The 23,841-nt window shown below is 34.0% G+C and overlaps 1 protein-coding gene across 1 annotated transcript in view; it reads left to right on the top strand.

Moving 5' to 3' along the window:
- The window catches only part of EXOC5 (exocyst complex component 5), a 70,556-nt gene that overhangs the window by 22,938 nt on the left and 23,777 nt on the right, over positions 1-23,841 (top strand). The window contains exons 2-11 of the mRNA XM_046009546.1: positions 3,789-3,883; positions 4,569-4,716; positions 6,714-6,908; positions 11,082-11,146; positions 13,971-13,999; positions 15,175-15,284; positions 20,798-20,842; positions 20,948-21,088; positions 22,083-22,165; positions 23,186-23,395. Coding sequence (XP_045865502.1) covers positions 3,789-3,883; positions 4,569-4,716; positions 6,714-6,908; positions 11,082-11,146; positions 13,971-13,999; positions 15,175-15,284; positions 20,798-20,842; positions 20,948-21,088; positions 22,083-22,165; positions 23,186-23,395 — 1,121 coding nt within the window. The remainder of the gene's footprint in view (positions 1-3,788; positions 3,884-4,568; positions 4,717-6,713; positions 6,909-11,081; positions 11,147-13,970; positions 14,000-15,174; positions 15,285-20,797; positions 20,843-20,947; positions 21,089-22,082; positions 22,166-23,185; positions 23,396-23,841) is intronic.

Genomic DNA, 23,841 nt, shown 5'->3' with positions numbered 1-23,841 from the left:
TGTCTGCTGATGTATAAATTTTTGGACATATATAATTTAATAAAACTGGTATATTGAAATTAATGAACAGTGTAAATTTCAATGAAATTTGAAAGTTGAAAATTGCCATAATAAATTGCAATTTATTCTTACCGAATAATAAATTAATAACACATGAGAACTATGATTATTAATTATTTACTTAGATGTGCATGTGTAAAATATGACAAGGAAAAGGAACATGATTATTATGTAAAGTTATTTATGGGACTGTTGTGGACTTTTGGAAGAGGTGACTACTTTCTAAATTAATTTAGCCTCTTTTAAAGAAAAAACTCTGGATTTTACCAGAAGTGAAAATTTGGACTCTGTAATCAGATAAATCCGTGTGACCTTGGATTAAATAACCTTTTTGTATCACACAATTGCATTGGTATAAAATGAATCAATGTTGATAAAACCTACCTCATAGGTATTGACTTATATTATAGGTAAGACTTGTATTAAATGAGGTAAAGTATGTAAAGTATTAGGCACATAATAAGTACTTAAAAATTAGCTGTTGTCAACATTATTTAGGAGTATTTCATATGCTTGTCAGATTTTAAGTTTTGAAGTAGCTGAGTTTCTAAAGTTCTAAGTAGCTCTAAGCAAATTCCTTTATCTTGAGTCAATGTTTCCCAATTTATATATGTAAATTAAGAATTTTTTGACATACATAACCTTTTGTCTCAATAAAAATGAAGTAGACAGAGAAGAGGTTTGATTATTTAAATGATCATATGTTTGCTAAATGAGTTAATTATATTTCAGAGGGCCAAATTTTTCCTTTGTGGGATATCTAATTTATCCTTAGGACTTAATTCTCAAACATGTCAACACATGGATAAACTGTTCTTTTTTTTAAAAGTAGCCAACAACCTTGTTTACTTTCTGTGCCTTCATCCTATCAGATAGCTTCCCTATAATGGCATTCTTACGAGAGAAACTGGATTAATATGACAGCATTTTTCAGTTATTTGACTGCTATAAAAGAGACTTTTATAGGTAAAATGTAAAGTTTACAAAAAATTTTTTAATACCTACTTATATTGTTTTGTGTTCTTACTGCTCGATGTTTACTTTTTTCTTTTAGCAATTAGTGATGTTAACAGTCATAAAGGTTTTATGGTTTTCTCATAAAATATGAACCAGTTTGAAAGTTGATATTGGATTCTGCCTTCAGATAGGCATGTGACAGTGTATCAGTTGTCTGACAAAATTATTGGTATGCATTCTTGGTGGGTTGTATGATTGAAATGTTTATGAATATAAGTAGAAATTTTAAAAGACATGTTCAGTGATGTGCATATGCCTTCATGTGGCAGTTTTTACCTTTTTAGCTTCACCTATTATACTTACCATCTAACTTTAGGTACAGGGAACTACTTGTAGTTTCCCATAGTTGCCATTCAGTTTTACATAGCAATAGAACAGAATGATTCAAATCTCAGCTCAGCTTGTGTTACCTTGGTTAAGTAATTAACCTCTCTTAATTTTAGTTTCCTCATCATAAAGTGATGATAAAATAGGACCTTCTTTGCAGGTCTTATGTAAATGAGTAGTAAATGAAGTAATGAGAGTAGTAAATGAAGTAATACATGTAAAGTATTTATGTGAGATGTTATTCTTGTTGGTACATATAAGTTGGTACATATGACAAGAATGTGCACAATGCATATTCTTATCATAATGGTTATTGCCAGCCTGACTGAAATTCGTGCTCTCATTCCTCCTCTCACATGAGACTGGTGGTGGTGGTGATGAAGATGATGAAAAAAAAGAGCAAGTTTATTATCTGTTGGCCTTAATTGTCACCTCTCATGTTTGTTCAGATGTCCTTGTGATCTAGTCTATCTTACTTCTCAGTTCCTCTAATAGGTTAACTTCTATCTGCTCTTTCCTAATAGGAAAAGTATTTGTTCCATTATTGTCTGGCTGATTTTTCTTCTTTATTCTAGTCTCAGCTGAAGTGTTAGGTCCTCTGAAAGTTTGCGTGATGTAATGCCTACTTCTTGCCAGTCTTCTCTCCCTGTCTTCCCATCATGTCTGTTCCTGTTGTGTAGGCTTAGATCCAGGACTTTTCTTTTGCTTACATTTATCACAATTAACTAGTTATGTCTGTACTTGTTTATTGTTGGCATCCTTACCTAGATCATTCCTATGAGGCCTTGCAGGAACCCTGTCTGTTGAATTGACATCTATATTCTACTACTATGCCCAGCACATAGCAGTTGCTTAGCAAAATTTGCTGAATTAATAAATACCACATTTCTGTTGCCCAACTACCTGTTGAGGTAACAATGTACTCAGAAGTGTTTAATATTAAAGTTTGCACACATTCTTACTTTTATGTATCACATATGATGCATTCTTTATAATTTTTCCCCTATTAGGCTGTGAGTTTCTTGAGGTTACAGATTTTTAATATATCTTTTTTTTTTAAGATTTTATTTACTTATTTATTTGACAGAGATCACAAGTAGGCAGAGAGGCAGGCAGAGAGAGAGGGGGAAGCAGGCTCCCTGCTGAGCAGAGAGCCCAATGTGGGGCTCGATCCCAGGACCCTGGGGTCATGACCCGAGCAGAAGGCAGAGGCTTAACCCGCTGAGCCACCCAGGTGTCCCTTAATATATCTTTTTATTCCAAAGCCTAACAGAGTGCTTGGCACTGGAAATTTTATTGTTCAATGAGTGTTTATCAATGAAAATATGGTTTTAACATATGATTAACAAATGGAGAATTCAAACTAGAATCACCAGCAAATGCTACTAGTTTAAGTTACATGCTAGGTGGGAGGCAATATATGATATCCAGTTGTGTGAAAGAAGGTAGTATGAAAAGTACATAAATTAGTGTGTATTAGTTTAAAAATTTATTGTCAGTTAATGGTGAACATTTGAATGTTTAGTTTCTTGATTGGGTCTTCTACTTGAATACTCTTTTTTTTTCACAATTCATGCTTTTTTTCTGAGAAAATTGAGAAAAGTGTATCCTGCTTTTTTCATCAGTATTATATGTAAACATTTTTGCATTTAATTTTTTTAGGAATTTTAATAGGAAGATAGTTTTTAATAGGAAGATAGTTTTTCATGCTGCAAGTTTGTCATTATTTTTTAATAATGATTTATTGAATATTTATGAAACAATTTTGAGATATTATACATAATACCATAATACTCAGTGAACATTCAGCAAAAATTGTTGTATTCATATCTGCTTTCCCCTTAGAATTTTAAAGGTAGAATTACTGGGTTAAAGGGTATAAGCATTTGTAATACTGTTGATGTTATTAAATCGTTATCTGTTGTCCTTCAGAAATATTCTACCTATCATTGTTTCTAAAACATGAGTGTGTGAATTTCAGTTTACCCTCTCCTGTGTTGCATATTGTAATTACCAAAAAACCACTTTGTCAGTGTGTGTGGTTAAAAAAAAATGATAATTTGATTTTATTTGATGATTAGTGAGGCCACAAGTATTTCATGTTTCTCGTATATCTTCTATAAATTGTATCCTTTGGTCATTTTTCCATTGGGATGTTCTAACTAATTATAATACTTTTCTAATATTTTAATATTCTAATTTGTATTAATCTATTCATTTTTTAAAATGAAAAAGCTGTATACATTTTAATAATATTGATGTGTTTAAATGGAAATTTAATTCCATTTTAAGACCTCGCATAGTAGAACCTTTTTCATTTTTGTAAGTAGCGTTAAGTTATCTCCTCTGAAACTTTTTTAAAGAACATTTATTTTGTAAACTAGGAGCCTTTTGTGGCAGATGAATATATTGAACGACTTGTGTGGAGAACCCCAGGAGGAGGCTCTAGAGGGGGTCCTGAAGCTTTTGATCCCAAAAGGTGAAGTAAAAATGTTTTTTTTCCCCATAGATCCAATCTAGTACAAATTTGTGTTTGGAATAGAGGTGACTATTGAAATTCCTTCCAAAGTTTGTATAAAGGGATTTTAGTTAATACTTGGCCAGTAAAGATAAAAGCATTAGAATTAGGGGTTTGTTTTCTTTTATATTTTATTTTAGAGAATGACTTCAACTGGTGTTAGGGGAAGGGTTTTATTGTGTTAAAAGAATTTAAAGTTTTTTCCAATTAGTAATAAATTAGAAAAGGTTGGTTATATCTCTAAAATAAAAACATGTTGAATATGTTTTTTTAAGTACAGTTGTAAATCGGAGAAACAGAAAGTCACTGTTCCCTGGAATGCACAATGTTATTTTTATATAGTCTAAAATATTTTTATATTATATATATTAAAAATATATTTTTATCTTTTTGACTATTTTCTATAAAATTGATTTCTATTCTGGCAAGTGGAAGAGATTCTGGGTGAGGTTTTCTTTTCTTTTTTTTTCCTAGGTGAGGTTTTAATTCATCATAAAGATAATCCCAAAGATGTTCTTGAGAAAATTAACATGATCATCCCTACTTCAGGGGATGGTTATTGATACTTTATTACAAGTGAACTGGCCAGTTCCTAATGATTACTCATAGATGGATTGATATATATACTCTGATTTTCCTCTGTTAGATTATTAGAAGAATTTGTAAATCATATTCAGGAACTACAGATAATGGATGAAAGGATTCAAAGGAAAGTAGAGAAACTAGAGCAACAGTGTCAGAAAGAAGCCAAGGAATTTGCCAAGAAGGTACAAGAGCTCCAGAAAAGCAATCAGGTAAACAGTTAAGCTATGAATAGTTTACACAGGTTATAATATCTTTATTTCCTTCCACTTATTTCCTTCCACTATTAAGTTCTTTAAAAACTCTAGTCATATAATAGTAACTGTTGAGGTTTCTATCAACTGTTCCCATCCCTGGGGAAAAATGTCAGTGAATTATTTATTTATTTATTTTTTTTTAAAGATTTTATTTATTTATTTGACAGAGAGAAATCACGAGAGAGGCAGGCAGAGAGAGAGGAAGGGCTCTTCGTTGAGCAGAGAGCCCGATGCGGGACTCGATCCCAGGACCCTGAGATCATGACCTGAGCCAAAGACAGCAGCTTAACCCACTGAGCCACCCAGGCGCCCATGTCAGTGAATTATTAACAGCCACTCTTAGCACTGACTTGCTGTTGATCCGTGGTTTGTGATCGTGGTATATCCTTCTTAGGCTGGAGCGGTATCCAGTACAGTCACAGTGCAAACTTTAGCAGACTTGCATTTTTAGAAAGGGCTCGTGATTAGCTTGGATATTTAAGTAGTCATTTGTATTCTCATTAAGCATAAAACAAAGTAATACCAGAACAGCTATTGCCTGGATCAGTTTTTCCCCTAATCTGGGAAGTTTTCTACAAGTCATGTGGTATATACTCAAACGAGAACTGTAATGTCACAGTGAGAGGGGATACAGAACTCTTCTTCAGTCCATTTTGGAGTAAAGTCAAATCACTAGCCTGGCCCTGGGGTAAGTAAGTAAGCAGCCAAGCCATTCTTAAGTCCTAAACTGAATCTGGAACATGTGAACCCCTTTTACAGCTTGGGCCTTATCTGGAGCCTGATTGCCCTTTATAAATGTAGTTCATGGAGTCCTGCTTAGCATTGCTGCCTCCCAGGGGCTGTTCTTTAGTGTTAGGAATTAGCAAACTGATTTCTGCTTACATTATATTTACTTGATTTACTTCACTTAAGTATATATGGCTGTGAAAAAATATTTAATAAAATCAGTAATTTACGTAAGACAGAAAATGTCTTTTTAAGTAGTCAAACTGATAAGATTCCAAATACTTATAATGCAGTTTTCTCTTGGTAATAATAATAATATTAATAGTTAATTTAACAAGCTTTGGATACTGTCTGCTCTGCCACTTGCTAGCATTATAATCTCAAACAACTTCCCTGTGCCTCAGTTTTTTCCATCTATAAAATAAGTTGTTAAAAGGATTAAATAAGTAAATACATGTAATGTGCTTAGAACAGTGTCTGGCACAGAGGAAGTCCTTAGTGAATGTTTGCAGTTCCTTCCTCCCTCACCTCATAACTTAAAGTCAGAACAAAAGTGCCATACTGAATTATCAGCAATTTTGTTATTGGCAATTCTAAGGCATTCATTGTACATAACTTTAAAATACCACATGACAGTCTGTGTACCCTGGAAAAAGGGGAAGAATATGTGAGGAAGTATTTACCTTTGCTTCACTTGAATAATTGTTATAGTCTTTTATGTTTTCAAAACTGGGCAAAATCATCTTACCTTATTTCTAATACTAACATTGCTCTTCAGATATTTGAAATAAATGTTAAATGCTCTATTTTTAATTAATGCCTTTTATTTCTGACATTTTTGACTCAGTGTAATAGCAAGCAAATTGTTCAAATCACTGGTCCCTTTAATACTTAGTTCGTTGATTTCAGAATCATTGTTTAGGACTTACTTGTACTGGGAATATTGTTAAATAGGATACTCTTTTATTGCTTAACAAATGTTCATGATAAAATAATATTTTTACAGTTAAAGGTATAAATGTGTGCAACTTTGTTACAAAGTTTTCAGATCATGCAGTGCTAATGGGCATAAATTGTTTCTAGTTCAGCTCACACATAACTTCTGTGTTATCTTTAGTTACCTAAGTTAGAGAGTAGAGATGAGATTGATGGTCTAGTTTTGATATGAATTTACTTATAAACTGGATTCTCTGATTGTATTTTATGCTTCTGCACATTTTTCCTAGGTTGCCTTCCAACATTTCCAAGAACTAGATGAGCACATCAGCTATGTAGCAACCAAGGTCTGTCACCTTGGAGACCAGTTGGAAGGGGTAAACACACCTAGACAGCGGGCAGTGGAGGCTCAGAAGTTGATGAAATACTTTAATGAGTTTCTAGATGGAGAATTGAAATCTGATGTTTTTACAAATTCTGAAAAGGTGAGTACTGTCAGAAGGATAAAAGCACCTGCATCACTAATAACAATGCCCAAATTATGAACTACATTTATTATTTTCCAATTACTACTTTCAAATCACCAAGTAGCTGACTTATTAAAACTTTTTATTGTTCTGAAGTGTTTTAATACACTTGCTGCAGATTACTGATGAAGTGTGTATATTCAGATTTTTAATGCAGGATTGTCTGGAATTTTTGTTTATGAAATTATGTGTGTTTTGACAGTGCTGAGGTAACTGTTAATAAGTATTTCTTTTTCATAGTTGACTTTTAATATTAACATAGTTTAACGGTTATATTCCATTGGGTGAGGATGTAGTCTGACTTAAATCACTGACAGGCTGAAGTATCTTTCTCCACGAGGAATGCAGACCTTCTAATTTCTATTACTTGAATAAAGTGCTCTTATAAAGAATTCAAGCATAGTTTGGACTAAAGAGAATTGAAAAATCTGAATTGTTTATATTAATCCTTTTCATAGCACTAGTCACTTAATACTGGTATAAGTATTAAGTATTGGCTGTTCTACAGTCTTGAAAGGAAGATATTTAGCTGACTTTCTTCCTCCCATGGGGAAAAGTCAAAATACATGAAAAAATTCTTATAGATAGTATATACATATGGTAACATTATCCACTAATATATAAATACAGTTCTCCCTGAATTATTCCAAGTTTACTCCATGGAGTATTTTTGATAGTGGAATGTTAAAAGTTAGGTATTATTGAAGTTTACTTTGAATTAAGCAACACAGTTTTGTGAGTAGGAACTATAATATATAAGCTTATAGAATTTGTAATTTTTAGAGACCTTTGAAGAAACAATTGCATATTTTACAAAAATTCCTGTAAAGAAAAAGCAGTATTTTAAATAATTAGTATGGGGTGCCTGGGTGACTCAGTGAGTTACAGCCTCTGCCTTCGGCTCAGGTCGTGATCTCAGGGTCCTGGGATTGAGCCCTGCATCAGGCTCTCGCTCAGTGGGCAGCGTGCTTCCCCCCCTCTCTCTGCCTGCCTCTCTGCCTACCTGTGATCTCTATCTGTCAAATAAATAAATAAATAAAATCTTAAAAAAATAATTAGTATAAGCAGTTACATTTATAGTATAAAGTTGAATTGATAAGGTTAGCATTAAGAACATTATCATACCTAAACACTTGTTAAACAGTGGCTATATCTAGCTTTTATTAGATTTATGTGATTTTTAAGCAAAAGAGTAGATATACATATATACAGACACACACCCTATGTTCGAACAATGAACTGTTTTCCAGGATAGTTTATGGAATGTTTTATTTTATATTTACTAAATATAAACATATATTTATAATATAAAAGTATATATTTATGCATGTTATAAATGTTTTAAACATGAAAAATATATAGTTTAAATTTTATAACTTGGATTACCTTGGATTATACCTATAGGATTATGAAATCTATTTGTGCTATTATAAACCAAATGTAGATATTTTATCCAATGTGAGTTGTCCTGTTTATCTGAATGCAGCCAAGGCAGGCATTTAGAATCTAGGGGAAAAAATATGCCTGAACATGCATATTTTTAATCTGACTTGTATTGCTTGTAATATTTTACATCATGAAATTAGGTTCTTTACATTTTTTAAAAAACATTTTAATTGGGGCACCTGGGTGGCTCAGTGGGTTAAAGCCTCTGCCTTCAGCTCACGTTATGATCCCAGGGTCCTGGGATCGAGCCCTACATTGGGCTCTCTGCTCAGCAGGGAGCCTGCCTTCCCCACTGTCTCTGCCTGCCTCTCTGCCTGCTTGTGATCTCTGTCTGTCAAATAAATAAATAAAATCTTTTTTTAAAAATTATCCTCAGGTAATTGTATAGTTCTTGGTATTATTGTCACCTCTTAAGTTTTGAGGTTTTAATTGGAAGAAGAAGTCTTCAAATTGCTAGGTCATTCACTTGGTCACTTAACTGTAATTTTTGAGGTCTAAGTATAGACTAACGGTTTTTAAGTGAATTCCTCTTCTCCTTTGCTTCACTCTTTTCTATATTCCGTTTTCCTTCATCTTGTGTTCTTTTTTTTTTTTTTTTTAAGACTTGAGAGAAAGAGAGAGTTGTGTACACATTGGGGGTGAGGAGGAGCAGAAGGAGAGGGAGGGAATCTCAGGCAGACTCCCTGCTAAGCACAGAGCAAAGAGCCTGATGTGGGGCTCGATCTCTTGAGCCTGAGATCATGACCTGAGCCAAAACCAGGAGTTGGACACTCAACTGACTGAGCCACCCAAATGCCCTGTATTCCTTTTTTCTTATATTTTGTTCCTTTTCCCCCCTACTCGTTTTATTTTTCTCTCATGTCTTCCATAAGTTTTGAGTTACTGTTTGCTAACTGTGAATCATTATTTTTGTCTTGGTACTATCACAGTTAACTATACTTAGGAACTCATGTAGGGTATTAGACTGCTAATTATCAGATAACCTTCTGGCTGTCTCGATTTCTACCTTCCCAAAGGAAAGAAAATCACCCACATAGCTAGGGAAGTGTATGATTTTGGAAGGAATTGGAATGGGATAAGATATCTTACTGCTCCATAGCAGTAAGTAAGTTTTTTATTTTTTACTTAAGTAAAGTAAGTTATTTTTTAATCTTTGTTTTTCAGAATCTTTAATTTTCTTCCCTAGGAAAGACCTATTTTTTGTCCATATTACGTATTTCCTCTTACCTCTGTTCTTACAAAATGTTAGTTGTTTTTCTTCCTAGAATCACAGCTTTTTGTGCTTCATGTAGATAACGCCTGATGACTCTGATTATCTTTAACACCGTTTGCTACGCTCACCTCACTCTAGTTGTAAGCAAATGATTAGATTGTGGTTTGACAACTTCTGTACTTACTGTTGTAGAACATTTTAAGATGGATGACCATAAGAACTATAGTGCTTTAAATGATTTTTCCAAAACAATTACCTATAGAAATTCAATAAAATCAAGTGTTATTTGCTACTATATTCCCACTGCATTTATGCAAAGTTTGCAAATGGTACATAATGGGAACTTCCATCTCTTAAAAGATAGGAACAAATTTCTGATGGAAACATAGAAATGGCTGTGGTCCAGGCAGGTCTTTTCTGAAGGGGATATTGGTGAGGAAAAAAGGATGGACATTGCTAATCCAACTAAATGACATGGTGAAAAGTGATACTGCAGTAGTAGCTGTGCCCATGTGCAGCAGGATTGAGTGAGTGATAACTGAAAATGACAGTGACTTGCTGACCAGGAGAGAAGAGATAACTGAAACTGAAATCTATATTCACTGTTCTGTGAGAACAGTGATATTTTTTCTTTGACCCTGCTGTTAACCACTGTTGCTTTCCAGACTTCACATGATACTTACTTAGAAAGAGCTATAGTAATGTTTTTAGCTCTTCCTTCATGTTTTTAACAGTCTCTTTTTATTTTTTAGTGTAAAAGAGAGTGAGCATAAAATCAGTTATTAAGGGTGTGCTGAAATAAAACTCAGTACTTATGTGACATTTAAAGAAAAAGTGACTATTACAAAACCACCCTACATATTAGTGTAAGTAAGCACAGTCACATATTTGCTTATAAGAACTTTAGACCCCTGACCTTAGCCCTTTAATTTTACAACTTATAAATAAGTAACACATTTTTGTACCATATTTCATTCAGGAGACTTCATATTAAATTCTGTCTTTGCTTTTAGAACAAGTTTTATAAATTTATGTATTTATTAAATGACAAGTGTTTTTATTGTTTTATGCATTTAGCTTAAAGTAACATATATGCTAGCAATATGATCTGAATTACTTTCATAAATCTTATTTGTCTTTTTTGGGTTCATAAACCAGAAGAGACATTCTTGCTTTTAGCAAACAATGACTTAAATTTTTTCCAAGTAAATCTGAACTACAGGTTTCATTGGGAAGGGACTGTGGCATTATAAAATCACAAAATTTCAATACCAGAAAGACAAATATTGTGTTTTATTGACTCAGTATAGGTGATATCCCAGATGTCTTTCTGTTGCTTGCAAGGTTTTATTTTTGTGAATTTTAATAGAAAATTGTTAGAATGAGGGTCTGTGGGCTATTTTCAAGTATAAAAATATTTTTGATATGCATAGGTTTTTTTTTAATTACTGCTTTCATTTACTTTTGAATAGATAAAGGAGGCAGCAGACATCATTCAGAAGTTGCACCTAATTGCCCAGGAGTTACCGTTTGACAGGCAAGTTTATTTCTCAAGAGCTAATTTGAATATATGCTATAATTTATAGATAAAGTTGTATTTTCCCTGTATGGTTTTGCTTATTCAACAAGAATTTATTGAGTAACCTCTTTGTATAACACATAGTATATAATAGTTGGCTGAAAAAATGTGGTCTCTTAATATATACATTTAATGATACACCTTGAAGTACTTTTAGTCCTTTGTCTTTCTTCTGAAAAGAAATTGCTGAAGGAGAATTTTGAAATTTACTAACATGGTATTTTGAATTTTCATTTTTTGGACTTTGATAACCTGGGTGGGAGAGGACAGGGAAAATTTAAACATGGGGTCATTCAGCTGTTTTTTTCTTATATGTAGATAAGAATTCTTAAACTTTTGGGGGTTTTAGACACCTTCAAAAAGCTGATAAAAGCTATAAAGTTTCTTCTCATAACTCAGATACACACGGATTATGATATGCAACTTCATAGAATTTTAGACTCTTAGCCTAGCCACAGACTTTTCCCTAGGGACACCAGGTTCAGAAACCTCGCTTTAGATGCAAGGCCCTATAGCCATTGCTAAGTCAGGTATTAATGGTTTCATTTTAAAAGAAACTTTATGGAGAAGATATTTTTCATGATTTCCCTTTAGTCTATAGAATGGTGGATGTTTTAATAAAATCTTGGTAGTAGTAGTTTCCTCATGAATGTCTGAAAAAAATAAGTCTTCATGTAACAGACAATAGATTTGTTATTATTTGGGGCAGTACTTGGGGATCCTTGGGAACAGGTAGAATATAAATGTATTGCTATACTTAAAGCTTGCAATACAAACATAGGGTGAGAATGAATTCCCTACCCGCAAACTCTGAGTCATCATATAGAATGAGCAGTGATGACCATGTATCATTCAGCTATTGCTAATAATCTCATATTTTTCCCAACATGATGAGGCATGATTTTTTTTCTGAATAGTTCTGTTTTGTTTATTAAAATATTTTATTAGGGTCAGAAAGATACTCTCCTATATGTTATAAAGAAATATTAAGTCATTAAAAAAAATATACTTTGAGGGGTGCCTGGGTGGCTCAGTCGGTTAAGTGTCTGCCTTTGGCTCAGGCCATGATCCCAGGGTTCCAGGATCGAGCCCTATGTCAGGCTCACTGCTTGGCGGGGAGTCTGCTTCTCCCCCACCCCTCCCTTGCTTGAACTCTTTCAAATAAATAAATAAAATCTTTAAAATACATATATATACTTGGAAAAAATTAGAAAAGAAATGGTATCTTCAAAATATAAATATTACACTATATTGCTTTATCCTCACCATGAACTATCATCCCCATCTCCTTGATTAATTGATTGATTTTTAAAGTTTATTTAACTAATCTCTACACCCAGCATGGGGCTTGAACTCACAATCCAGAGATTAAGAGCTTCATGTCGTACAGACTGAGCCAGCCAGGTGCTTCATGAGCAATGATTTTTAAAGTCACCCACAAAAACCTCTCTCATTTCAGAGTCGGACCATTTACTTAAGTAGGTTAAATGTGTGGCTCACAAAAGGTGCTTCATAATTATTGGATACTCTGTCCATCCTATTCTACATATACTCATCTTCTTTCACTTCTCAGCTATATACTTCTCTTACAGTTTTGTTTTAGCCTCTCTACTGAGCCTTGGAATTGAATATATGTCCTAATTAGATTTAATTTTTTCGGAACGATCATATGGCCTTACATGCACTCTCTAATCCACCATGACTTTGATACATCAATTTTGTATAACTCTGTAAATTTTTATTACCTTCTTTATCTGCCTTTGCCATCTCTTTTGCCAGCCACCCTCCTCTCCAAACTGATATAAGATCTCTCAACATTAATTTTCCATGATGTACCTTCTCCCTTGATACTTAAGTTTGTAAAAATTTCAAGTGTATGCTAGTATGTGATATTTCAGTTTCTGAATTTGCAAAGATTGAATGGTTCGTCTGTAAGACATGTTACTGGGGGGCGCCTGGGTGGCTCAGTGGGTTAAAGCCTCTGCCTTCGGCTCAGGTCATGATCTCAGGTCCTGAGATCAAGCCCCACATCAGGCTCTCTGCTCAGCAAGGAGCCTGCTTCCTCCTCTCTCTCTGCCTGCTTCTGTGCCTGCTTGTGATCTCTGTCTGTCAAATAAATAAAATCTTAAAAAAAAAAAAAAGACATGTTGCTGGGTCCTTTTTATGGCCTTTATTTTTCATATACTTACCATTGTTCTTCTTTTAAATAACAATAATAGAATTTTATGTGAAAAAATCCCAACAGAAAGGGCAAATAGGTAAGTATCAAGGAATTTAAAATGTTAGTGAATAATGTGTTGAAATAGTAGCTCAGTGTTGGAGCTGGTGGAGTTGTTAATGTCTCATACAGAACTTCTCCCTCTTTAAGAAGTTACTGATTATTCAATGTGAATTTCATTAATGAGAACCAGTTACCCCATCTGAATTGCCCCAATTCAGTTTTGTTACCTGGCCTGCTTTCTCATCTGGCTGGCTGGCTCGCTGGCTGGCTATCTTGCTTGCTTTCTTTTTTCTTCCCGTCCATTCTTCCCTTCTTCCCTCCCTCCCTCCTTCCCACTCTCCCTCCCTCTTTTCCTTTTTCCTCTTTCTTTTCCTTCCTTCCTTCCTTCCTTCCCTCCCTCCCTCCCTTCCTCCCTCTGTCCCTTCTTCTCAATGATGACCTTTAGTAAAAAGAGTTCCCTTATACCCCTCAGATTCTTTTTTCCCCTTTTATTAACATCTTAGATTACTGTGGTACATTTGTCATTACTAATGAACCTTATCATTGATTTTTATCTTTCAGGTTTTCAGAAGTAAAATCCAAAATTGCAAGTAAGTTGTTAATAGTATTTAAAAGTATTTAAAATAGTGTATAAAAGTATTTAGTTTTGAATAGATAATAAAAATACTTGTGTAAAAGAAAAAAAAATAGTAAAAAGAGAGATAGTGGGAACAATGTCATCCTCCTACCCCATCCCTGAGTTTGACTCCTCTTCCTTAAAATAATCATTACCAGTTTCTTGTGTATTCTTGAGAGCGTGCTGTCGATATGTAAGCATAGGACATAAATCATGTGTGTGTGCGTGCATGCATGTGTGTATATAGAATTTAGTTCTACTGTCCCCAGTTATTTTAAAATAATTGGCTAGCATACTATACAAATAGTTTTATACCATGTGTTTTTAATTTAACAATGTATCTTGGAGATTATTTTATATCCATACATATATCTCTAAAGTAGGTGTTTCTTTTAAAGGTCAAGTGCATATAAGCATTTTGGTACTGATATGACTCCTTACATGATTAATGTTATTCTTTTCAATCTTTGGATTATATTTTAAGTAGGTCAGTGTAGGTTTCTGGAAAAGCCACTGTATTTGTAGGCTCCCATGGTAACCTGAGTCATGTTTGGGATGCCATTGCATAGAAGGTTCAGAGAGCCACCTGTTTTCCAAGAAGTGTTACATCAGAATGACATAGAGAGTTAGACTTCCTGGCACTGTTTTTGATTACTATAGATAAGTCCAAAGTTCAGGTTTTCATTCAGAACATTAATAGCCTCAGTAATGGAGTGAATCAGTTGCTATATATTATCTTAAGGTGGGATTTAGTGTTGAATCCACCATTGTTCATGGTAAAAGAATTCTGATCTCTAGTAAGGAGTTTTATAGTCCTCTTCACCCTTTCTATAGCTTTAGTTTCAAGATTTTTTTTCCTATCTCTTATTATCAAAAGTGAAATCCAGAGGTTTATCTCACTTAACTGATTTTTTAAGTAACAGTGGTAAATGGTAATCAGACCACTGGTTGGGAATATTTTATTGTGTTGAAAATATAGATTTATATATCGTGGTACATTATAAGGCTAGATTCACTTTGTTTTTGTAATTCTTTAAAAAGAAAGCTAGATCCATAGTTATTATATTTGTAAATAATTCATATGGTTGTAAATAACTTGGATACCTTGAATGTCCCATTGTAGATAAATGACTTTCTTTTTATGTTTAGGTAAATACCATGATTTAGAATGCCAACTGATTCAGGAGTTTACTAGTGCTCAAAGAAGAGGTGAAATCTCCAGAATGAGAGAAGTAGCAGCAGTTTTGCTTCATTTTAAGGTAAATAGTAATTAATAAAAACGAAGTTTAGTTTTCAAGATTGTGGAGATTATATAAGTTCTGTATAGTATAGCCTCTGATTTTATTATAGTTGTATAACTGTATCACAGTGATAATTTTTATTGTTTTGATATTTGAATATATATTTCACATCATAAATATTAAATTTTAGGTATTTTATATTCAATAATATTGATATTTTATCAGTTAATTTTTATATAGGTTGACACAAAATCATACTGTCTTCTTGTTTTTAATTAATTAATTTTTTTAGTCAAACATGTTGTAATAGGATGAAAGCAAGAAGATTTAGCTTTAAGGGCGCCTGGGTGGCTCAGTGGGTTAAGCCTCTGCCTTCGCTCGGGCCATGATCTGATCCTGCATCAGGCTCTCTGCTCAGTGGGGAGCCTCTTCCCCCTCTCTCTGTGCCTGCCTCTCTGCCTGCTTGTGATCTCTCTCTCTGTCAAATAAATAAATAAAAATCTTTGGGGAAAAAAAAGATTTAGCTTTAAATATCTGGTGGAATGTAGGAATCAAGAGAGTAGATGGAGGGCGCCTGGGTGGCTCAGTGGGTTAAGCCGCTGCCTTTGGCTCAGGTCATGATCTCAGGGTCCTGGGATCGAGTCCCGCATCGGGCTCTCTGCTCAGCAGCGAGCCTGCTTCCCTCTCTCTCTCTCTCTCTGCCTGCCTCTCTGTCTACTTGTGATCTCCCTCTGTCAAATAAATAAATAAAATCTTTAAAAAAAAAAAAAAGAGAGTAGATGGAATGTAACTAGTAAAAAATTTAAATTAAATTCAGAGGATCACAGGTGGTAATACAAAGGAATATTGTCTTCTTGGAATTTGAATTAGGGAAAGAATCCCTGTATGGCATTGTATTTATACAAAGAAGGTGCTTAAAGAAATAGTGTTTGCTTAGTTTCAGACCACAATACTATGAAACCAAAGTCAACCACAAGAAAAAAATTTGGGACGACCACAAGTAAATAGAAGGTAAAGAATATCCTACTAAAGAATTAATGGGTCAACCAGAAAGTTAAAAAATAATTGAAAGAATACTTGGAAGCAAATGAAAATGAAAGCATGACAGTCCACAATCTTTGGGATGCAGCAAAGGTGGTGCTGGGAGGGAAGTATATAGCAATACAGACTTTCCTCAAGAAGCAAATACACAACCTAATTTTACACCTAAAGGAACTGGAAAAAGAATAGCAAATAAAGCCTAAATCCAACAGGAGAAGGGAAGTAATAAGGATTAGAGCAGAAATAAATGATACAGAAATTAAAAAAAAAAAAGAGTAGAACAGAGCAACAAAAGTAGGAGCTGGTTCTTTGAAAGAATTAACAAAATTGATAAGCCCCTAGCCATACTTACCAAAAACAAAAGAGAAAGTACCCAAATAAAATCATGAATGAAAGAGGAGCGATCACAACCAATACTGCAGAAATACAATTATAAGAGAGTATTATGAGCAATTATATGCCAACGAATTTGGCAATCTGAAAGAAATGGATAAATTCCTAGAAACATATAAGCCACCAAAACTAAAACACGAAGAAATTGAAAACTTGAATAGACCCATAACCAGCAAAAAAATTGAATCAGTAGTAAAAAATTTCCCAACAGATGAGTCCAGGGCCAGATGGCTTTCCTGGAGAATTCTCTCAAACATTTAAAGAAGAATTAATAGCTGTTTTTCTGAAACTGTTCCAAAAAATAGAAATGAAATGAAAACTTCCAAATCTACTCTGTGAGGCCAGCATTACCTTGATCCCAAAACCAGAGGGTTTTAAAAGAACCCACTAAAAAGGGGAACCCAATATACAATTCTGGTGAATATGGATACAGAATGTGGATGCAAAATGATACTATCTAATTGAATCCGGTAGTACATCAGAAGGATTATTCACTGTAACCAAGTGGGATTTTTTATTCCTGGGCTTCAGGGGTGTTCAATATCTGCAAATCAATCAGTGTGATACACTGCATTAATATAAAAGAAAGGATAAGGACCGTATGATCTTCTCAGTAGATGAAGCAAAAGCATTTGACAAAATACAGGATCTTTTCTTGACAAAAATCCTTAAGAAAGTAGGAATAGATGGAACATACCTAAACATAATAAAGCCCATACATAAAAGACCCACAGGTACTGTCATACTCAGTGGGGAAAAACTGAGAACTTTTTCTCTAAGGTCAGGAATACGACAGAGATGTGCACTCTTAACCACGGTTGTTGAACATAGTACTGGAAGTTCTAGCCTCCACAGTCAGACAAGAAAAAGAAAAGGCATCCAAATTACCAAAGAATTCAAGCTCATGCTTTGCAGATGACATGATACTCTATAGAAAACACGAAAGACTCCACCAAGAAACTGCTGCAGCTGATACAGAAATTCAGCAGTGTCACAGGTAATAAAACCACAAAGAAGTCTGTTGCATTTCTATACACTGATATTAAAGCAGCAAAAAGAGAAATCAAGGAATCAATCCCATTTACAGTTGTACCGAGAACCATAAGATACCTAGGAAAAATCTAACCAAAGAGGTAAAAGATCTGTACTCTGAAAACTATAGAACACTTATGAAAGAAATTGAGGAAGACACAAGGAAATGCAAAAACATTCCATGCTCATGGATTGGAAGAATAAGCATTGTTACAATGTCTGTACTACCCAAAGGAATCTGTATAGTCAGTGCAATTCCTGTCAAAATAACACCATCATTTTTCACATAGCTGGAACAAACAATCCTAAAATATGTATGGAACCAGAAAAGACCCCAAATAGCCAAAGGAATGTTGAAAAAGAAAACCAAAGCTGGTGGCATCACAATTCTGGACTTGAAGCTGTATTACAAAGCTGTGATCTTCAAGACAGTGTGGTACCAATACAAAAATAGACACACAGATTAATGGAACAGAATAGAGAACCCAGAAATGGACGTACAACTCTATGGTCAACTAATCTTCAACAAAACAGGAAAGAATATCCAGTGGAAAAAAAATAGTCTCTCCAACAAATGGTGTTGGGAAAATTGGACAGCAAAATGCAGAAGAATGAAACGGGATCATTTTCTTGCACCATACATAAATTCAGAATGGCTCAAAGACCTAAATGTGAGACAGGAATCCATCAAAATCCTAGAGGAGAGCACAGGCAGAAACCTCTTTGACTTAAGACACAGCAGCTTCTTACTAAACATGTCTGTAGAGGCTGTAGAGGCATGGGAAACAAAAGCAAAAATGATTGGAACTACATCTAGATTAAAAAGGTTCTGCACAGCAAAGGAAACAATCAACAAAACTAAAAGGCAATGTATGGAATAGAAGAAGATATTTGGGGGCGCCTGGGTGGCTCAGTGGGTTAAAGCCTCTGCCTTCGGCTCAGGTCATGATCCCAGGGTCCTGGGATCGAGCCCCGCATCGGGCTCTCTGCTCTGCAGGGAGCCTGCTTCCCCTCCTCTCTCTCTGCCTGCCTCTCTGCCTACTTGTGATCTCTGTCTGTCAAAAAATAAATAAAATATTTAAAAAAAAAAAAAAAGAAGAAGATATTTGCAAATGACATACAAAGGGTTAATGTCCAAATCTGTAAAGAACTTATCAAACTCAACACTGAAAAAAAACGAAAATTGAGTCAAGAAATGGGCAGAAGACATGAACAGACATTTCTCCAGAGAAAACGTACAAATGGCTAGTAGACACATGAAAAATGCTCCACATCACTAAGCGTCAGGGACGTACAAATCAAAACCACAATGAGATACCACCTCACAACAGTCAGAAATGACTAAAATTAATAAGTCAGGAAACAAGATGTTGGTGAGGATGTGGAGAAAGGGACACTGTTAGTGGGAATGCACTGGTGCAGCCACTCCGGAAACAATATGGAGATTTCTCAAAAAGTTAAAACTAGAACTTTTTAAGTGCAATTGAGCAATTGCACTTCTAGGTATTTACTCAAAGAATACAAAAACACTGATTCAGAGGGGCCCATGCACCTCAAGGTTGATAGCAACAATGTCTGCAGTAGCCAGAATATGTAAAGAGCCCAGTTTTCCTAACTGATGAATAAAGAAGATGAGGTATGTGTATATATATGTGTGTGTGTATATACACATATGTGTGTGTGTATATATACATATATAGGAATGTTACTAAGCCATCAAAAAGAATTAAATCTTGCCATTTGCAGTGATGTGGATGGAACTAGAGGGTATTATGCTAAGCAAAATAAGTCAAGCAGAAAAAGACAAATAGCATATGATTTCACTCATATGTGGAATTTAAGGAACAAAACAGGTGAACATGGGGAAGGGAAGGAAAAACAAGATAAAAACAGAGAGGAAGGCAAACCGTAAGGAACTTTTATTTTTTTTAAGGTTTTATTTATTTGACAGAGAGAGAATGCACAAGCAGGGGAAGAGGGAGAAGCAGGCTCACTGCTCAGCAGGGAGCCCAACATCAGGCTTGATCCCAGGACCCAGGGATTATGACCTGAGCCGAAGGCAGACGCTTAATGGACTGAGCCACCCAGGCACCCCAAGAAACTCGTAACTATAAGGATCAAACAGGGTTGCTGTAGGGGAGGTGGAGAGCGATGGGGTAAATGGGCAACAGGCATTAAGGAGGGCACTTGTAATGAGCACTGGGTGTTACATGTAAGTAATGAATCACTAAATTCTACCACTGAAACTAATAATACAATGTATGTTAATTAACTTTAAATAAAATCTTAAAAAAAGAATAAATACATACAAAAATATATATAAAAAACTTTATATTTGTATCTGAGTAGGGAAATAGAAGTAATTTTTTTAGACTTTTCATTTAAGTAAAATACCTGCATGAGTATTGAAAATGGCTCTTCAAACAATAGTATACTTTGTATTGCTTACTTGTTTTTATGTATGGTTTGTTAATGAGTAAAAATCATTATAGAGAGCTTAATATGACAAATTATTTGTTTAAATATGTTCTGCTAAAATAGATTCAGTTTTAAAATTTCCAGAAGGCCAGTTGAGTATAGCTCTGTTCAAATTCTTGTAGGGAACACAAATGCTTTGAACCCAAGAGAGTAAAGAAGGAAATACATAGGTATACATGTACATACACACATAGGTATACGTATGTACGTATGTAAACCTTTTTTCAAGATTGTGAATCTGTGTGTGCGTGCGTGCACACAACATGTTTTAGAGTTGAATGAAGGAGGTGGCTAGGTGATCATAGGGCAAAAGACTTTACAGAAATCATACCTCAGTGTTCTTTCATTCTAAAGTGCTGCAAGGATATGAACCAGGTGATCAATTTCAAAGAAAGCAACTGATACTATATTATTAGTTTTCTGCAGTTAATTTTACTTAAGTCCAGTAACTGTTACTATTGGTGATTCATTAGGACATAGACATAGCTTTATTACATATAATAATTCTTTTATTGAGATCACTACTATTATGATTATTGTTGTAGTTAAACCAGAACTGTGATAATGTATTTCTTTCTTCTTCATAGGGTTATTCCCATTGTGTTGATGTTTATATAAAGCAGTGCCAGGAGGTAACATAATAGTACACTTTATTGGATTTTATTTTATTTTATGCTACTCTATTTTTAAAACCATTTAAAAACTATATATTCACTATGTAAAATGGCTCTGTTTAGGGTGCTTACTTGAGAAATGATATATTTGAAGATGCAGCAATACTCTGTCAACGGGTGAACAAACAAGTTGGAGATATCTTTAGTAATCCAGAAACAGTACTGGCTAAACTTATTCAAAATGTATTTGAAATCAAACTGCAGGTAATTTTAAACAACAACTAAATGGTTCTTAAAGCAATATGTGATTTTTTTTCCTCTCTGTTTTTAAAGTTTTTTAAAAATTTAGTTTATTCATATAATGCCCTTTGGGGTAATAATCTGTTTATTCGGTGAAGGGGAAAGGAATGGCAGTATCATGCTTTTTTAAAAAAATACTGTTCATCAAGAAAAAAGGTACTAATCATAATCACTAAGCATCATCAGAGCACATTTGAAATTTATTCCAGTAGCAATAGTAGTTGTAACAGGTTATAGAGGGGTAGCCTCAGATTTTAATTTTTATTGGGTGCTCACTTTGACCAATAGATGGCATATGTGAAATTGAGTAAAAATTGCAAGTGCAATCTGTAGAATTTTTTTTATAATATGTACTAACATTAAAAGAAAAAACACAGTAATTTAATTTACAAACTTGACTCTCATAGCATTATACATTAAAGCAACATTTCCCACACTATGTTTACTACTGGATTAAGCAACATTTAAGTGTTTGTTTTTAAAACATAATTCAGGACTTTTAATATGCTTAGAAAGTACTAATGTGTATTGTGATTCTCTGGAAACAGGAGTGTAAAGTACAGCATTTCCCCATTTTAGAGTAATATCTATTAATGTCTCAAGGAACACTAGGGTTATACCCAGGCCACAGTTTGGGAAATGCTGCTTTTAAGGAATTGACTTATCAATATAGCCTCAGGTTTTGTTTTTTAAATGTACTTTATGAGGCAAGATGGGCCAGTTTCAAAAGAAAAGATATTTTGAAATTCTTAATACTTATTTCCAAGAGGGCTATAGATGAACATGTAAATATGAGAAGCTTTAAAAATTAAAAACCTTTTTTTTTTATATTGGTATATTTTCCATGCATTGCCTTTGCCATTGTATTTTAATCAGAACAATTAAAGAATGTGGAATAATTTTAGAGAAAAATATATTTACTCACCTGATAAAATGTTGACTCTTTTTTTTTTTTCAGAGTTTTGTGAAAGACCAGTTAGAAGAATGCAGGAAGTCTGATGCAGAGCAGTATCTCAAAAATCTCTATGATTTATATACAAGGTATACTTTTAATTACTAGAGAATAGGAAAATAGTAGCATCTCAGATTTTCTTTCCTTTTTTTTTAATATAAAATGAAGTATTCAGCTATCTTTGAGTAATAGTTTGTCAGATAGCAGTAAACCTTTTAGCATTAAATCTTGGTTGTATAGACTACTGTTGTACAAAGAGCAGTATTTTTAGCTTGTTAACTTAAGGAATTGGATATTATGCTGTATAGTCATGTACTTTAATGTAACTTTATTTTACGTTAAGACTCAAAAATTTTGTTTCTGGTTTTAATTGTAAGTTAGTTCACTGTTCTTTCACTTTTTTTCTCTAAGAGATGGTATAATTACATTTATCTGGCATTTAAAACTTTAGAAATTGAGAAAGTCACAAATTCTTAGCAAATGACAGTTTCAGCCATAAGTGTAATATGAAAATTTACCTTGGGCTTTGTAAATGAAAGTGTAATATTTGGAAATATTGTATCAGAAGCTTCTTGTGGAGTTTTTTTCCCAGTCCTGTTGCTGTTCATCAGTGTCATCATTTTGAGAGGAAGGTTTTCAAAAGTAACCATAGTCAGGAAGTCCATCCCAACAACTTTTATCGTGAGCCTATCTTTAATAATGTGAAACAAAAAAATTAGAGGAAAGTCTACATGGAAAAAGAAAAAAGAGAATGAAAGAAAGTAGATCTTCAGTATTCTGACGTGGATACCATATCAGGAATGGCATTAGAACATATTGAAGTCATTCTGCCACTGTTGCCATTTCTAGACTGGTTGGTTGCCTCAGTTTCCTCTCCTAGAAGCAAAATTATCTGTAGTCAGTTTTCTAAACCTCAGTGTTGTTTGTAATACATTCTGCGTTACATATAGCCCTGTGCAGCTGCTCTTTGTATCCCGAGTGCCTTCCAAGGTTTAACAAATGGTGGTTTAACATGTTACTAAAATTACTTTGTAAAAATGTATATTCCTTAGTATTGTCAATATACCTAAAATATACATTAATCTTTTTTTCCCCTTTTCCATGAAAAGAACCACAAATCTTTCCAGCAAGTTGATGGAGTTTAACTTAGGTACTGATAAACAGACTTTCTTGTCTAAGCTTATCAAATCCATTTTCATTTCCTATTTGGAGAACTATATTGAGGTAGAGACTGGATATTTGAAAAGCAGAAGTGCTATGATCCTACAGCGCTATTATGACTCAAAAAACCATCAGAAGAGATCCATTGGCACAGGAGGGTGAGTGTTTTTTGTTAAATGTTGTAGTTAAAGCTAAAGATTTTAAGAACTTTATTATATTTGGACAAAGTTGTCAAATATTAACAGTCAGTGAATTTTCTGTGAAGAACTCCTTTAACCCAGCTCATTGATCAAATCCTCTCTTGAACCATGTCTTGAAATGCAACATAATGTAATTAAAATGTAAAGCAGAATACCAGCACTATAAAGAGTTCTATAGTCTCCTTTTTTTCCTCCCAGACTGAGTGAATTATTCCAGGTATTAACTAGGAAACACATTGTTTCTGTTGTTGCAGGTGTGGGGGAAAAAACAGCAAATAGTTTACAGTTTAGATACCTTGAGCTTTTTGATGACCTGGGGATAAAATTAATTAATATCTTGAAACCTATAATTCACATACTACAAAAAAATGATTTGCTATAGGATTAGTGGTACCTCTTATCCA

This window comes from Meles meles, chromosome 6 (assembly GCF_922984935.1).
Source record: "Meles meles chromosome 6, mMelMel3.1 paternal haplotype, whole genome shotgun sequence".
Lineage (NCBI taxonomy): Eukaryota > Metazoa > Chordata > Mammalia > Carnivora > Mustelidae > Meles > Meles meles.
This window is presented reverse-complemented; position numbering and strand designations above follow the sequence as displayed.